At 37.8% G+C, this 17,415-nt stretch overlaps 1 protein-coding gene across 1 annotated transcript in view; it reads left to right on the forward strand.

The window, feature by feature from the left end:
* Positions 1-16,913, forward strand: part of ZNF565 (zinc finger protein 565) — a 33,239-nt gene extending 16,326 nt beyond the window's left edge. Inside the window, exons 6-8 of the mRNA XM_040445738.1 lie at positions 3,579-3,705; positions 4,399-4,494; positions 13,181-16,913. Coding sequence (XP_040301672.1) covers positions 3,579-3,705; positions 4,399-4,494; positions 13,181-14,451 — 1,494 coding nt within the window. The 3' untranslated portion in view covers positions 14,452-16,913. The remainder of the gene's footprint in view (positions 1-3,578; positions 3,706-4,398; positions 4,495-13,180) is intronic.
* Positions 16,914-17,415: the final 502 nt, after the last annotated feature.

Genomic DNA, 17,415 nt, shown 5'->3' on the forward strand with positions numbered 1-17,415 from the left:
GAGAGAGAGGGAGACACAGAATCGGAAGCAGGCTCCAGGCTCTGAGCTGTCAGCACAGAGCCCGACGCGGGGCTCGAACTCACGACCGTGAGATCATGACCTGAGCCGAAGTCGGATGCTTAACCGACCGAGCCACCCAGGCGCCCCCAGTCCTTTGATTTTTATAATAGTTTTACCATATATGAATGCATACTAAGCAATATACTGTTGAGTGTTCTGTTTTCAAATTTTTGTGACGTTATCTTACTCTATATTTTTGACCAGATTTTTTTCATTCAACACAATGTGCTTTCAAATCATTCATGTTAAATTGTGTAGCACTAGATTAGCAGTTCTCCAAGCAGGAAGACTCTGACACCCTCTCAAGAGATAATATCAACATGTTATTTGCCTTTCTGACTCATACTCTCCAATTACTGTACAATGGAGTTTCTTAGAAGCTATATGATATATGTTATCCCAACAACTGAATGCAGAAGTAGATGTGAAAATCCAAGTGTCTTTTATTCAGCCAGTCATTAAAGAGATTGCAAAAATGTAAAACAAAGCTATTAAGTTTTTTTGACAATAATTTTTTTTCATAAATTGTATGTTATGTTAACATGTAACAGGTTTATTATTGGTTACTTAAATTAATAAATTAATATTTTTAAATTTCTCACTTTTAATTTCTAACCTGGTAATTATCGATAAATATAGCCAGCATTAACAGAGTTCTCTGAGGGGTGCCTGGGTGGCTCAGGCAGTTAAACATCCGACTCTTGGTATCAGCTCAGGTCATGATCTCACAGTTCATTGGATTGAGCCCTACTGTCAGCACAGAGTCTGCTTAGGATTCTCTCTCTCTCCCTCTTTTTCTGCCCCTAACAGTTTTATTTATTGTATATATAATTTTGTACAAGGAAATTCACCCATATAAGTGTAAGGTTCTGTGCTGTTTAGTGTATTTATAGAGTTCTACAACCATCAGCACAATCCATTTTAGAACATTTTTATTACCCCCAAAAGAAATCCCATTTGCATTAGTCCCTCTCAACCACTCCTCCTCATCCACTGGCAACTGCTAATTTACTTTTCTATCTCTATGGATTTGCCTATTCGGGAGATTTCCTATGAGTAGAATCTTACAGTATTTGCTCTTTTGTGTCTGGCTTTTTTCATGTAGTATGTTTTCAAGCTTCATCCATGTTGTAACATTTATCAGTACTTCATTCATCTTTATACCAAATTTTATTCTTTAGTTTATTTAGTTTACTTTTTTCTTTAGTTCATCAGTTTATGGACATTTGGGTTATTTCTGCTTTTTGGCTATCATGAATAACGCTGCTGTGAACATTGGTGTATACCAGGGTTTTGTGGTGGACATAACGTTTTCATTTCTCTATACCTACATAATTCTATGTTTAACATTTTGCAAAACTGCCAAAACTTTTCCAAAGTGGCTGCCGCATTTTACATACCTGTCAGCAATGTGTTCTGATTTCTCCACATCCTCACCAACATGTGTTATTTTGTCTTTTTTGGTAATAGCCATCCAAAAGGACATGAAGTGGCATCTTATTGTTATTTTGATTTTCATTTCCCTAATGATTAGTGGTATTGAACATCTTTTCATATGCTTATTGGCCATCTGTATATCTTCTTGGAGAAATCAAATTCTTTGCTTAGATTTAATTTTTTTTTATTGTTGAATTGTAAGACTTCTTTATATATACTGGATCCTTATTAGTTATAAGATTTGTAAATATTTTCTCCCAATTTTGTGGTTTGGATTTTTACTTTCTTTTACTTTTTTTTTTTTTTTTTAAGTAATCTGCATCCCAGTCCTATATATATATATATATATATATATATATATATATATATTTTTTTTTTTTTTTTTTTTTTTTTTTTTTTTTGTTAACGTTTATTTATTTTTGAGACAGGGAGAGACAGAGCATGAACGGGGGAGGGTCAGAGAGAGAGACACACACAGAATCTGAAACAGGCTCCAGGCTCTGAGCGGTCAGCACAGAGCCCAACGCAGGGCTCGAACTCATGGACCGCGAGATCATGACCTGAGCCGAAGTCGGATGCTTAACCGACTGAGCCACCCAGGCGCCCCACCAGTCCTATATTTTAAGATAGAGATTTATAAGACATTTTGGATCCTAGCTTTTTTTTTTTTCTCTCTCCATGGAGAAAGGGTAAAGGATTCATTTTTTTTTTTTTAATTTTTTTTTTCAACGTTTATTTATTTTTGGGACAGAGAGAGACAGAGCATGAACGGGCGAGGGGCAGAGAGAGAGGGAGACACAGAATGGGAAACAGGCTCCAGGCTCTGAGCCATCAGCCCAGAGCCCGACGCGGGGCTCGAACTCACCGGACCGCGAGATCGTGACCTGGCTGAAGTCGGACGCTTAACCGACTGCGCCACCCAGGAGCCCCAAGGATTCATTTTTAAAAGCCTTTATTATTGGCAAGGCTTTTGTTTGCTGTGTATTTTGTATATGCTATTTTGTTTATTTGTAAGATCCCACTTAGCTAGATTTTGCTCATTCCCAGGCCCTTGTAGAATATAGAAGAGTCCTACTGTATGAAAGAGGTTTTAGTTCCAGTTACAGGAATATTGAAATGAATGTAGGCCTCTAGCCAAATAAATGTGCTTATTGTACTACCTTCATGGCATAGGCACTCCGCCATAGCTTGCTTGCTTGATCACCTCCTTCCTACAGTGCCCTTCTCCATATCTTCTCTTTCTATCTTACAGACGTTTTCCTGGATGAGTCAGGTTGTCAATACCTGAACCTACTCATCAATTTTAACCTCATTAAAAATGGTACAGTTATTATGTGCCTCCTGATGGAAGCTATAGGAAGTACCCAGCACCACCTCTGACATATTCCTGCCCCTCCAAAAAACAATGTGAATCAGGCCTCCAGATCTAACTACCTTTTCACAGAAAGTATGGAAGTAAAGCAACATTTTAAACTGTTCCATGAAGATGCAATCAGCCAAGAATGTGGGAGATTCTACTGATTCAAATGTTTCTTTAATTAATAAATAAATAGCAATAAAAATTTTTGAAGGGTTTCTAGGGGCTCTTATAGATTCTAAAGAGACTTAAGGAAACCTACTCACTAAATGCAATGTGTGGATTTAATTTGAATCTTGATTTGAACAAACCAACTGTAAAAAATTACTTTTGAGAAGATTGGGGCAATTTGAAACTTGATCTGGTTATTAGGAAGTTATTGTTAATTTTATTAAGTATAATAATGATATTCTGGTTGTTATGCTTTTTTTAAAAAAAGGGCTAATCTGCTAGGTACTAAAGTATTTATGGATAAAATACTATGATGTTTTTGATATTTGGTATGTAAGATCTGCCTCAAAATACACGAGGGGTTAAAAAAAAAGTAAATAAAACAAGATTTGAAAAGTCTTGCAAAGTCTTACTAATTGTTGAAGCAGAGCAATGGATTCGTGGGGGTCATACCACTCTCTATACTTTGGTATATTTTTTGAAAAATTTTGTAATAAATGTAAAAAATAAAAGCCCTCTTATTTACTAGTAATGCATGGGTTTATTATTTCAGGGGTTGGTAACATTCAGGGATGTGGCCATAGAGTTTTCTCAGGAAGAATGGAAGTGCCTGGAACCTGCCCAGAGAAACTTGTACAGGGATGTGACTCTGGAGAACTTCAGTAACTTGGTGTCACTAGGTAAGGATGTTATATAATCTAGGGCCAGACAGGAAACGAAGCTTCCAGGGACTGTAACAGTGGTAGGTTGTTATCACCTCTGGCAGGAAAAGGTAAAGGGAGGAAACTGCCCCTGGACAATGGTGAGAGCTAGAGTCATGGAGAAGGGCCTGGCTGGCAGCAACTGTAGCTGCCTCCAAAACTCCTGGGTCAGAGGAGAGAGGGAGAAGGATAAATACCCTGAGCTCTCTCATCCTACCCACTGGCCTTCTGCTGATGCTTCCATATGCCAAACCCAATGAGAAACCACAGAGCCAGGATAGTACAGTCCCTCCAGGTAAGCTGTGTGGGGCACAGAGCAAGGAATGGATTGAGTGGGGAGGAGAGGGCAAATGGAGAATGACCACCATAGCTATCTACTCTAAATAACTCAGGACTAGCCTTCTGGAATTTCTGGTTTCTTCACAGTGAATTTCTAGGGAGACCTATAGGTTTCTGGCCAAATTTCTGCTCTCTGTTTCCAAGGGAATTCTTTGTGGTTTATGGATGTGCAAAGGGGTAGTTCCATTAGCACCTCTGTCTTCTGTCCTTTGGACAAACTTTACACGTTCCTTCATTCCTTCCTTCATAATTGTCTCTTTCCTTGGTGACCAAGGGACTGTGTTTGAATTTTGGAACAGGACAATTATGCTCCATTTCTTTTCCTATTAACAGGACTTTCCATTTCTAAGCCTGACCTCATTTCCTTACTGGAGCAAGGGAGAGAACCCTGGATGATTGCAAATGATATGACAGGACCATGGTGTCCAGGTGAGTGAGGGGTGATCTAGTGGGGGAGGTCATTGGGAATGATAGTAGCCAGTAGGTGAGTCAACTGACAGCAGTAACTTAAGTCATTACTGAGAGGCTCCCCTCCAAGGTGTACTGAAAACTGTAGAACAGCCTGAGACATGAAGACACAAAGAGCAGAGATTGTGTCAGCCTCAGCTCCCAAGGGAACCTTGCCCTTACCCCCATTATCCTTTCTTCTTGCATATTTTCCTCCCACTTCACAAAGAACATGCTCCCTTTTTCCCCTTTTGCTCCACTTTTACCTGTACTTTGGATTCTTTTTCCTGCAAGCATCTTCATCCCTTAAAAAATACTTTCGGGGCGCCTGGGTGGCTCAGTCGGCTAAGCGTCCAACTTCAGCTCAGGTCATGATCTCCCAGTTTGTGGTTTCGAGCTCAGGGTTGGGCTCTGTGCTGACAGCTCAGAGCCTGGAACCTGCTTCGGATTCTGTGTCTCCTTCTCTCTCTGCCCCTCCCCCACTCTCATTCTCTTTCTTTCAAAAATAACATTAAAATTTTTTTTTAAATACTTATTTTCTTAAAACAGCTCATTTTACCCAATTCAGCAATTCATTTATTCTCTAAATGTTTGAAAGATAAGGTCATGTAATGGCTAAGGGACTGACTTGGAAATCAGATTGAGTTCAAATCTTAGCTCTGCCAATTACTGAATCTGTGAGTTTGGGTAAATTGCTTAAAATCTCTGTGCTTCAGTTTTCTCCTTTGCAAATGAGATAAAAATAGAGCCCCCTTCATGTAATTATTATGGTTGTTATAGGAGTTAATAATGTGAAATGCCCAGAACAATGCCAGGCAGTAGTGACCATTAAATAAAAGTTATCAAGTATTATTAACTGGCACTTGCTGGGCAATACTGGTATCTTTGAATACTTATCAGTTCCTGCCCCCCCCCCCCCCCGCCAACTCCTCTGTTGTTGTAGTTATTTATTTATTTTCATTGGGATTATTTTTTTCTCTATCTAAAGAACACCTAAAAATTTCCTTTTGTGTAGGTCTGTTCAATAAATTCTGTTTTTGACCATATGAAAATGTCTTTGGGGAGACTGGATGGTTCAGTGGGTTAAGTGTCTGACTCTTGATCTCAACTCTGGTCATGATCTCACAGTTTGTGGGATCGAGCCCCACATCAGGCTTTGTTGTGACAGCACAGATTTTTTCTCTCCCTGTCTCTCTGCCCCTCCTCACTTGTGTTCATACTCTCCCTCAAAACAAAACAAAAAAAAAGGTCTTTACCTTCTTTCTCATAGGATATTTTATATATTTGTTTGTTTCATTTTAAAGATTTAATTTTTAAGTAATCTCTACCCTCAACATAGGGCTGGAATCACAACCCTGAGATCAAGATTCCCATGCTATACTGACTGAACCAGCCAGTAGGATATTTTAAATGAGAATGGAATTAATGTGTTAGCAGGAATTTTCCAAAGAAGAAATCCTACCACTGACTTTTCTCTTCCAATGTCATCACTAGGTCAAGTTGTTCCAATTTTGGAAAATGTTCTCTACATATATTTATTTATTTTTTTAATTTTTAATGTTTATTTATTTTTGAAAGAGAGTAAGAGAGTGGGGGAGGGGTAGTGAGAGAGGGAGACACAGAATTGGAAGCAGGCTCCAGGCTCTGAGCTGTCAGCACAGAGCCCGACGCAGGACTCGAACTCACGAGCTGCAAGGTTGTGAACTGAGCCGAAGTCAGACACTTCACCAACTTAGCCACCCAGGCACCCCTACATAAATTTAAAACTAGTGTTACTTGGAAAGGAAACTTGCCTCTCTGTTTATCTCTCATCGTTTTGATTATATGATTTAGAATCTGCATGTCCTTTTTTTTTTTTTTAATGTTTATTTATGCTGGGGAAGGGCACAAAGGGAGGGTGAAGAGGATTCAAAGAGGGCTCTGTGCTGACAGCAGAGAGCCTAATGCAGGGCTTGAACCCACAAACTGTGAGATAATGACCTGAGCCGAAGTCAGACACTTAACCAACTGAGCCACTTAGGTGCTCAAATCTGCATGTCCTTTTAACTTTCTCTGTACTGGTGCTATGAAGTTCTAAGAACTGTTTCTTGTATTATATGTAATGTTATTGTATTTTACATTTTTGTAAAACTTGAATTATATTTTTTCTGATATTCCATCAAATGCCCTCTTTTTTTGGTCTAAAAATTATGACATATCTTTGTGTATCCTTTTTTTAAAAAGTCACAGCCACTTGAAGTGTGTCCATGTACTCAAGATTCTGTTAGAGTTTCTTCTTTGAATCAATCCAAGATTCTTTCACTTTAATAAGGGGATTCAATCTATTCTCATTATTGTAATGACTAATGTGTCTATTCTTATTCCTGTCATTTTATTTCATATGTTCTGTTCTTCACTTCTATTTCTGGCTATTTCCATTCTGCTCACCTTTGATTATCCCTCTTTCTACCCTCAAATGATTTTAAAGTTGTACTTCCTATTGCTTTGAAAGAATAGTCTTTAATATGACTTTTAAAAATTGGGGTACCTTGGTGGTTCAGTAGGTTAAGCATCTGACTCTTGATATTGTCTCAGGCCGTGACATCCCAGTAGTGAGATTGAGCCCTGCTTAGGGCCCCTTGCTGTGTGTAGAGCCTGCTTGGGGTTCTTTCTCTCCCTCTCTCTCTGCCCCTGCCCCACTTGCATGTATGAGCGCTCACTAAATAAATAAATAATAAATTTAAAATGTACTTAAAACTGTGTTTCTTTACCTACCTCAAGACTGAAATAGAATTTTTTTCTTTTTAGTAAAGTTTTTAACTTTTGTATTTTGAATAATTTTTAGGCTTATAGAAAACTAACAAAATTGTTAGAATTCCCATATGCCTTTCCCCCAGCTTCCACTAATGTTAACATTTTACATAACCATAGTACAGTTATCAAAACTAGGAAATTACCATTGGTACAGTAGTATTAACCAATATAGATGTTATTAGAATTTTGTCAGATTTTCCCCTAATGTTCTCTTTCTGTCCTAGGATCCAGTCCCAGATCCCCTGTTACATTTAGTTATTGTGTCTCCTTAGCATCTTCTAATCTGTGATAGTTCTTCAGTCTTTCATGACCTTGATACTTTTGATGAGTACTATTGTGGAGAGTACTTGGTGTTAACATGGTTTAATACTGGTGGTGTTAAACTTGATCACTTGGTTAAGGTAGTGTCTCTCGTGTTTGTCCCTATAAAGTTACTATTTTTCCATCTGTAATTGGTAATTATCTTGGGGGGAGATACTTTGAGAATATACATTTTGCCTACTGATTTTAGCATCCATTGGTGGATCTTCTCTGTAGCAGTTATTACAATAGTGTTGCCTCGTGTTGATTTTCTTTGTACCTTATTCCTTCTAAATTTATTAATTGGAATTCTCCTGTAAGAAAAAGCTGTCCCTTCCCCCTCTCCCATTCATTTATTTATTCAGTGATTTACTTTTATTAATATGGGCTCATGGGTATTTATTATATTCTATGGGTTGTAGCCCAGTACAATTGAACAAAATAAATACATTATTTATTTTGTTGTTCAAATTATTCAAGCTTTGGCCATTGGGAACACCTTCAGGTTGTTCCTGGGTTCTCTTGACATGTCCTCATTCTGTTTTGAGGACTTCCTTATTTTACCACAGCATGTTTCAGGTTTATCTTGTATTTTTCCTGCCCCAGCCATTCCTCAAAGAAGCCCTGGTTTCTTTTATTGGAGAATGGTATGAAATAGCATCTTTGAATGTCTTTTTCTGAGCAAAGTAAGACTTTTACCATATTTTACTTCCCTGTGCCTTACCAGGGTTTGGCAAACTACAATCAGTGGGTCAGATCCAGCCCGTGGCCACTTCTTGTACCACCTACAAACTAAGAATAGTTTCTACATTTTGAAAGGGCTTAAAGGTAGATAGATAGATAGATAGATAGATAGATAGATAGATAGATAGATAGATAGATAGGGCTTAAAGATAGACAGACAAACGGACACACACCCACATGCATGCCTGCATATGCTACAGACACCTTATGTGGTCCACAAAGCCTAAAACATTTACTATCTGGTCCTTTCCAGAAAAAGTTTGTTGGCCCTTGCCTAGATTCATCCTCACCCTCACCCCATTCTGATTTTGTTTTAATGATCTGGAATTCTAGTTTCATACTATTGTTGTTCTTATATTTCATAAATTTATTATTATTTTTTTAATGTTTTATTTTTTATTTTTGAGAGAGAGGGAGAGGGAGAAGCTGGTGGGAGCAGAGAGAGAGGGAGACCGAGAATCCACAGCAGGCTCGAGGCTCTGAGCTGTCAGCACAGAGCCTGATTCGGGGCTCAAACCCATGAACCGTGAGATCATGACCTGAGCCGAAGTCAGATGTTTAACCAGCTGAGGCACCCAGGCACCCCTATTTATTTATTTTGAGAGAGAGACAGAGAGAGCATGCACATGCGCAAGCAGGGGAGGGGCAGAGAGAGGGGGGAGAGAGAGAATCCCAAGCAGGCTCCATGCTGACAGCACAGAGCCCAATATGAGGCTTGAACCCACAAACCATGAGATCATGACCTGAGACGAAATCAAAGAGTCAGATGCTTAACCAACTGAGCCACCCAGGCTTCCCTAGCCATTTTTAAGTATACAATCCAGTAGCATTCATTACATTCCCAGTGTTGGGCACCCATCACCACTACCCCAGAACTTACTCATTATCCCAAATAAAAACTCTATCCATGAAACAATGACTGTCTATTTTCCCTTTCTCCCAGCCCCTAGTTACCTCTGTTCTACTTCCTGTCTTTATAAATGTGACTATTCTAGGTATCTCCTGTATTTCATGTAGCATAATGTTTTCAAGGTTCATCCATGTTGTAGCACTTACCAGAATTTATAGAAAAGCTGAGTGTTTTCCATTGTGTGTATATACCACATTCTGTTTATCCATTTGTCTGTTGATGGATGCTTGGGTTCTTTCCACCTTTTGGCTATTGTGAACAATGTTCCTGTGACCATGGATATACAAGTATTTAAGTGCCTGTTTTCACTTCTTTTGGGTATATACCTAAGAGTGGGATTGTTGGATCAGATGATAATTGTATGATTAACTTTTTTGAGAATATTTTCTCAATTTTTAAAGAACTTTTCATAAATCATAAAGATTATCCCATTACCTGCTATATAAGTTTAAGGGGGTACCTGGATAGCTCAGTTGGTTGAGTGTCCAACTTTGGCTCAGGTCATGATCTCATGGTTCATGGGTTCGAGCCCCATGTTGGGCTCTGTGCTGACAGCTCAGAGCCTAGAGCCTGCTTCAGATTCTGTGTCTCCCTCTCCCTCTGCCCCTCCTCTACTTCACTCTATCTCTCAAAAATAAATAAACATTAAAAAAAATTTTTTTTAAGTCTTAAGTATTTTCCTGTCACTTGTCTTTTGATTTTACTTTTGGTGTTTTTTGTTCATGTGCAAGTTTTGTTTTCTTTTGTTTTTCACCTTTATATATGGAATTTACTAGTCTTTGCTTTGGTTCCTTTTGGAATTTGAGTCATTGTTTCATTGTTAGGTTTCCCCATACCTAGGTTATAAAGTATCTACTTTGTTTCCTCCTAGTATTAGTATGGTTTCCATTTTCTTTTAACATTAAAACTCTACTTGGAGTTTGTTCTGGTATATGGTGGCATAACATATGGATACATTTTTTTTTAATGACAAATTTGTATCTAATTTATTTATTTTTATTTTTTTAAATTTACATCCAAGTTAACATATAGTGTAATAATGATTTCAGGAATAGAATTTAGTGGGGCGCCTGGGTGGCTCAGTTGGTTAAGCGGCCGACTTCGGCTCAGGTCGATCTCGCAGTCCATGAGTTCGAGCCCCGCGTCGGGCTCTGTGCTGACAGCTCAGAGCCTGGAGCCTGTTTCGGATTCTGTGTCTCCCTCTCTCTGACCCTCCCCTGTTCATGCTCTCCCTCTGTCTCAAAAATAAATAAACGTTAAAAAAAAAATTTTTTTTTAAAGGAATAGAATTTAGTGATTCATCACTTACGTATAACACCCAGTTCTCATCCTAACAAACGTCCTCCTTAGCTCATTTAGCCCATCCCCCCACGCAAAACCCCTCTAGCAACCCTCAGTTTGTTCTCTGCATTTGTCTCTTATGGTTTGTCTCTCTCCTGTTTTTATATTATTTTTGCTTCCCTTCCTTTATGTTCATCTGTTTTATATCTTAAATTACACATATGAGTGAAATCATATGATATTTGTCTTTCTCTAACTGACTTATTTTGCTTAACATAATATACTCTAGGGCACCTGGGTGGCTCAGTCAGTTAAGTATCTGACTTCAGCTCAGGTCATGATCTTGCAGTTCGCAAGTTCAAGCTCCGCGTCAGGCTCTGTGCTGACAGCTCAGAGCTTGGAGCCTGCTTCAGATTCTGTCTCCCCTTCTCTCTGCCCCTCCCATACTCATGCTCTGTCTCTCTCTGTTTCTCAATAATAAATAAATGTTAAAAAAAAATTTTTTTTTAAATACACTCTAGCTCCATCCACATTGTTGCAAATGGCAAGATTTTTTTTTTGATTGCCAAGTAATATTCCATTGTGTATACACACCACATCTTGTTTATCCATTCATCAGTCAGTGGACATTTGGGTTCTTTTCATACTTTGGCTATTGTCGATGGTACATGTGCCCCTTTGGAACAGCACTCCTGTATCCTTTGGATAAGCACCTAGTAGTGTAATTGCTGGGTCATAGGGTAGTTCTATTTTTAATTTTTTGAGGAACCTCCATACTGTTTTCCAAAGTGGCTGCACCAGTTTGCATCCCCACCAGCAGTGCAAAAGTGTTCCTTTTTCTCTGTGTCCTCACCAACATCTGTTGTTGCCTGAGTTGTTAATTTTGGCCATTCTGACAGGTGTGAGGTGATATCTAATTGTGGTTTTGATTTGTATTTCCCTGATGATGAGTGATGTTGAGCATCTTTTAATGTGTCTATTAGCCCTCTGGATGTCTTCTTTGGAAAAGTGTCTATTCATGTCTTTGCCTATTTCTTTACTGGATTATTTGTTTTTTGGGTGTTGAGTTTGATAAGTTCTTTATAGATTTTGGATAATAACCCTTTATTTGATATGTCATTTGCAAATATCTTCTCCCATTCCATTGTTTGCCTTTTAGTTTTGCTGATTGTTTCCTTCACTGTGCAGAAGCTTTTTGTCTTGATGAGGCCCCAACAGTTCATTTTTGCTTTCATTTCCCTTGTCTCTGTAGACATGTCACATAAGAAGTTGCTGTGGCTGAGGTCAAACAGGTTGTTGCCTGTTTTCTCCTCTAGGATTTTGATGGCTTCCTGTCTTATGTTTAGGTCTTTCCTCCATTTTGGGTTTATTTTTGTGTATGGTGTAAGAAAGTGGCCCTTGTTCATTCTTCTGCATGTTGCTCTCCAGTTTTCCCAACGCCATTTGCTGAAGAGAGAGTCTCTTTTCCATTGGATATTCTTCCCTGCTTTGTCAAAGATTAGTTGGCCAAATGTTTGTGGGTCCATTTCTGGGTTCTCTGTTCTGTAGAGATCTATGTACTTCATTGGTCTATGTGTCTGTTCTTGTGCCAGTACCATACTGTCTTGATGGTACTTGATGGTACTTGTCAAGCTTTGTAATACAGCTTGAAGTCCAGGATTGTGATGCCTCCGGATTTGGTTTTCTTTTTCAGGATCGCTTTGGCTATTCAGGGTATTTTCTGATTCCATGCAAATTTTAGGATTTCTGTTCTAGCTCTGTGAAGAATGCTGGTGTTATTTTTACAGGAATTGCATTGGATATGTAGTTTGCTTTGTATTGGCATTTTAACAATATTTGTTCTTCCCACCCGTGAGCATGGAATGTTTTTCCTTTTTTTGTGTGTGTCTTCTTCAATTTCTTTCATAAGCTTTCTATAGTTTTCAGTGTATAGATTTTTCACCTCTTTGGTTAGGTTTATTCTTAGGTATTTTATGGTTTTTGGTGATAGATACATTTTTATCTTTTTCCAAATGAGTATCCTGTTGTCCAAACTTTATTTATTACAAAAATTATCCTTTTCCCCTTTGAAATACCACCTTTATAATAAATTCAATTTCCAGATAAACTCCAGTCTCTTTCTGGCTTTCTATTGTGTTCTACTTATCCGTCTCTAGAATGCAGTATTTGTTCATCAAACAACCCGTTATTAAAAGTGTACTATATACTAGGGTTTGGTTACAAAAGCTAGTGAGAAAGGCTGTATTTTTACCTTTGGGGATATTTAGGAGGAACAAAATAAAAAGATCAACAGATGAATAAGTAAATGAAAATCTAATTACAACTGATAAAAGCGTTATGAAGGCAGGTGCAAGATGTGGAAGAGAGACCTATATAAAAATTAAGAACACCCAGCTTAATTTCTTTTGCTCCCTTCTGGCACCTCATCGTATTTGTGCTTTCTTGCTCTTTAGAAATTGCACAGCAATATTTGAGACTTACATAAGCCATTCCCTTTTTAAGGTGATTTTCATTTTGTCTCTCTAGTCAGCTGTAAAATTTTTTGTTTCTCTTAATGAAGCTTGCTTGTATTTTCTTTTCTTTTCTTTTCTTCTCTTTTCTTTTCTTTTCTTCTCTTTTCTTTCTTTTTTTCTTTTTCAGAGCTGGAGTCCAGGTGTGAGAAATTTCCACAAAAAGATATTTTTGAAGTAGAGTCATTCAGTTGGGAGATCATGGAAAGCCTTAAATGCTGTGATTTTGAGGGCTCCAGTTTTGGAGATGACTGGGAATGCAAAGGCCAATTTGAAAGACAACGAGTGACTCAGGAATGCTGTTTCAAGCAAGTGAAAGTCACATATGAAAACATGCCCACTTTTGAGCATCATACATCCCTCACTTTACATCAGAACAATGAGATTGGTGAGAAACTGATCGAATGTAATGAGTGTGGGAAAGCATTTAGCCGTGGCTCACACCTTATTCAGCATCAGAAAACTCATACTGGTGAAAAACCATTTGACTGTAAGGAATGTGGGAAGGCCTTTAGTCGTGCCTCACACCTTGTTCAACATCAGAGAATTCACACAGGTGAGAAACCTTATGATTGTAAGGAATGTGGGAAGGCCTTTGGTCGTACTTCAGAACTTATTCTACATCAAAGACTTCATACTGGTGTCAAACCCTATGAATGTAAAGAATGTGGAAAGACCTTTAGACAGCATTCACAACTTATTCTGCATCAAAGAACTCACACGGGTGAGAAACCCTATGTATGTAAAGACTGTGGGAAGGCTTTTATTCGTGGCTCACAACTTACTGTTCATCGGAGAATTCATACGGGTGCAAGACCCTATCAGTGTAAAGAATGTGGGAAAGCCTTCAGACAGCATTCACAGCTTACTGTCCACCAGAGGATTCATACCGGTGAGAAACCCTATGAGTGTAAGGAATGCGGGAAGGGCTTTATTCATAGCTCAGAAGTTACTCGACATCAAAGAATTCATTCTGGGGAGAAACCCTACGAATGTAAGGAATGTGGGAAGGCTTTTAGACAACATGCACAGCTTACACGACATCAGAGGGTTCATACTGGTGACAGACCCTATGAATGTAAGGACTGTGGGAAGGCCTTTAGTCGTAGTTCATACCTTATTCAACATCAAAGAATTCATACAGGTGACAAACCGTATGAATGTAAGGAATGTGGGAAAGCCTTTATCCGTGTTTCACAACTGACTCATCATCAGCGAATTCATACTTGTGAGAAACCCTATCAATGTAGGGAATGTGGAATGGCCTTTATTCGTAGTTCACAACTTACTGAACATCAGAGAATTCATCCTGGTATCAAACCTTATGAATGTAGAGAATGTGGGCAGGCCTTTATTCTTGGCTCGCAGCTCATCGAACACTACAGGATCCATACTGGTTAGAAAGCCTTGAATGTTAAGAGTATAGGAAAGCCTTTACATGGATTTCACACCTGACTCAATATTAGGTAATGTGTAATGTAATGTGATTAATGTCAGAAAACCCTCACTTGTCATTTCCATTATGGAACATGGGATTATTCCTACCAGAAAAAAATTCAATAAATGCAGGAATTCTTTTTGCCTCACACTCACTGCTTACTAAGCATCAGAAAACTTATGCTGAAAAAAATATTAATGTGACTATAGAAAACCTTTCTGTTACCACACAAAATGTGTTAAACTTCTGAGAATTCCTAAGAGAAAATGACCCTATTAAGGTATTTTCTGAATGTGCCTTTTACCATGATATACATATTATTTAGTATTATCTAAGTTCCACCAGTTACCGACTGTATAGCATTGAACAAATTATGCAATCTTCCTGTTTCTCAGCTTACTTATTTTTAAGCAGTAATCATTATACTTACCTGATAGAGTTCTCCTGAGGACTATCAGATATTTTTTTATAAACCCTATATATAGTTCAATAAATATTAGTTATTGTTGTTAATTTATAACAGTATTACTGTTAAGGAGTTCATGTGAGAGAAGGGCCTTATGAATGTGCCAAATAACAAAAAGCCTTCATAACCACTTGTTAACAATAATTCATTCTGGAAAACAGTAGTAAAGTATAATTAGCATAAGAAGGTCTTCGTGATATTGAAAGCTAGGAAGTCACAAGATTAGAAATTAACAGAAGAGTAGCCAAAAGAAATCGACCCACTTAGAAATCTAAAGCCACTTCCAAGTATAACTCAAGAGCAGTCAAAAAATTCTATACATCAAAACCAGTTAAGTACAGCCAAAGCTATGTTCCTGTCACCCCAGGATTGAAGGTAAGGGCTTTGTTCTCCAAATGTCGATCTCCAGCACTTACTCATTGCCTGTCACATACTAAGCCTATTGAATGGATGAATGGTCAACTCTAAAAATTAGAGGGAAATTACCACATAAACCCATATCAATAGTAAGAATGATAATTAAAATAAAAAGTAAAAAAACAACAGTAGGCTGAATCTGAAGGTTGTTTATTTAACAATATAATAAGATGGAAGACTGACAACTCTGAACTAGAAGAAAAACATTTAGCCTTATGAATGAGGAAGGGGTGGGTATTTCTTTTAAATAGCTACTATGCCTGGCTTTAATGTATTTGGAAATTTAAAGAGAATGGATTTTTACAAAAGTATCAAAACTGGTTTAAGAAGACATGGAATACCTGAATGATTGTAGAAGGACATAAAAAGACATCAAAGCTCTTCCCTTTAAAAACAGTTTAGCCTGCTAAAACTTCAAGGAACAGATAGATAATCCCTGAGAGAAGCTTGCCGGTTCATTTCCAAGGCTAAATAAAACTATGAAAAAAAAAAAAAAAAAAAAAAAGGATAGCTCCCAAGCTCCCAAGAAACAAATTGTAGATGATCATCATTTGTGAAAATAAATATAAATAAAATTGCTGCTAATTGAATCCAATCTCTTCAAAGTTAGAAGCTAATTAAAAAAAATTTTTTTTTTTAATGTTTATTTTTGAGAAAGAGTGTGAGTGGAGAAGGGACAGAGAGAGAGGGAGAATCTGAAGCAGGCTTCAGGATCTGAGCTGTCAGCACAGAGCCTGACATGGGGCTAAAGTTAGAAGCTAATTTTAAATAGAATGTCTAGAATTTCACCTGTGGATTAATTATGTTTTCAGAATTTTGATATAACTCCAGGAGATGACAATGGTAGGGGAGAGAGCCCTGATCCAACCCTAGTGATACACGGATCAGAGCCTGTGAATGAATCTGGGGAATCTTAAGGAAACATCCCTTCAGTCCAGGCAGTGGCTGGGGCACAGGGCCTGTTGTGTCCCGATGACATCCATCTTCTCAGACATCCAGACTGTTGACTAAAGCACCTGTATTTTCTGCGTGTGTCACTGCCTACACAGGATTAGGAAGTAGTGTTCTGTATGTCATTTTACTTTAAGTGGTTTAATGATTACAGTGTACATTTGGAGGAATTCAAAGCTATGACATTAAAAAGTGTCGCTTTGAATAGTAACAGCACACTCATAGGATAAATATCTTAAAGTTACAATTCGGTATATAATCTCTACTCCATCTCTGCTGTTACTCTATGTACCTATCACTGCTGTCAAGTTCTTGTGTGTACTGCCTGATTTTTATGTTTGCCTAAGTGTAGACATACACATAACACTCCTTATAAAAAAGATTTTTACATAAATGGTAGCAAACTTCTATACTTGTTGTTTTTGCTTATCCATACACCTTGAAATTGGATCATATTGATACATATATAGCTGCCTTATTCTTCCTTAACAGCTGCATAGTATATGTGTTTCATAATTTATCCTGTCAACTTAGTTTTTTCCATTACTTTTGCTTTCAAACAATTGTATAATAAATATCCTTGCACATAAATTATTTTCTATATGTGTGATATCTCTTTAAGATACATTCCTGAAAGTGGAAGTGCTAGATCAAAATGTATATACATTTTTAAAACTCTCTGTTTACACAAAATCTTATAGTGTACCTCCAGTGCCCCCATCACCAGCTTCAGTAATTATTAGCTCATGGCCCATCTTGTTGTGTCTGTATCTCCACCCACTCCTCCACCCTCATGTTAGTTTTGAAGTAAATCCTGGCAACATCATTTAATCTATAAATATTTCATTATGTATCTACAGTATATCACAACTTGAAAGACGATTTTCACTCCTTAAAAAAAAATGGCAATACTGTCATTACACATACGATGATGGTCAGTGTTCCCATTTCTAATTGTTTCATAAATGTCAATTTTTTTTTAAAGTTAATTGAGGGGCACCTAGGTGGCTCAGTCAGTCAAGTGTTCAACTTCAGCTCAGGTCATGATCTCACAGTTCGTGGGTTTGAGCGCCACGTCAGGTTCTGTGCTGAC

This window comes from Herpailurus yagouaroundi, unplaced genomic scaffold (genome assembly GCF_014898765.1).
Source record: "Herpailurus yagouaroundi ecotype Mexico unplaced genomic scaffold, PumYag 194, whole genome shotgun sequence".
Taxonomy (NCBI): Eukaryota; Metazoa; Chordata; class Mammalia; order Carnivora; family Felidae; genus Herpailurus; species Herpailurus yagouaroundi.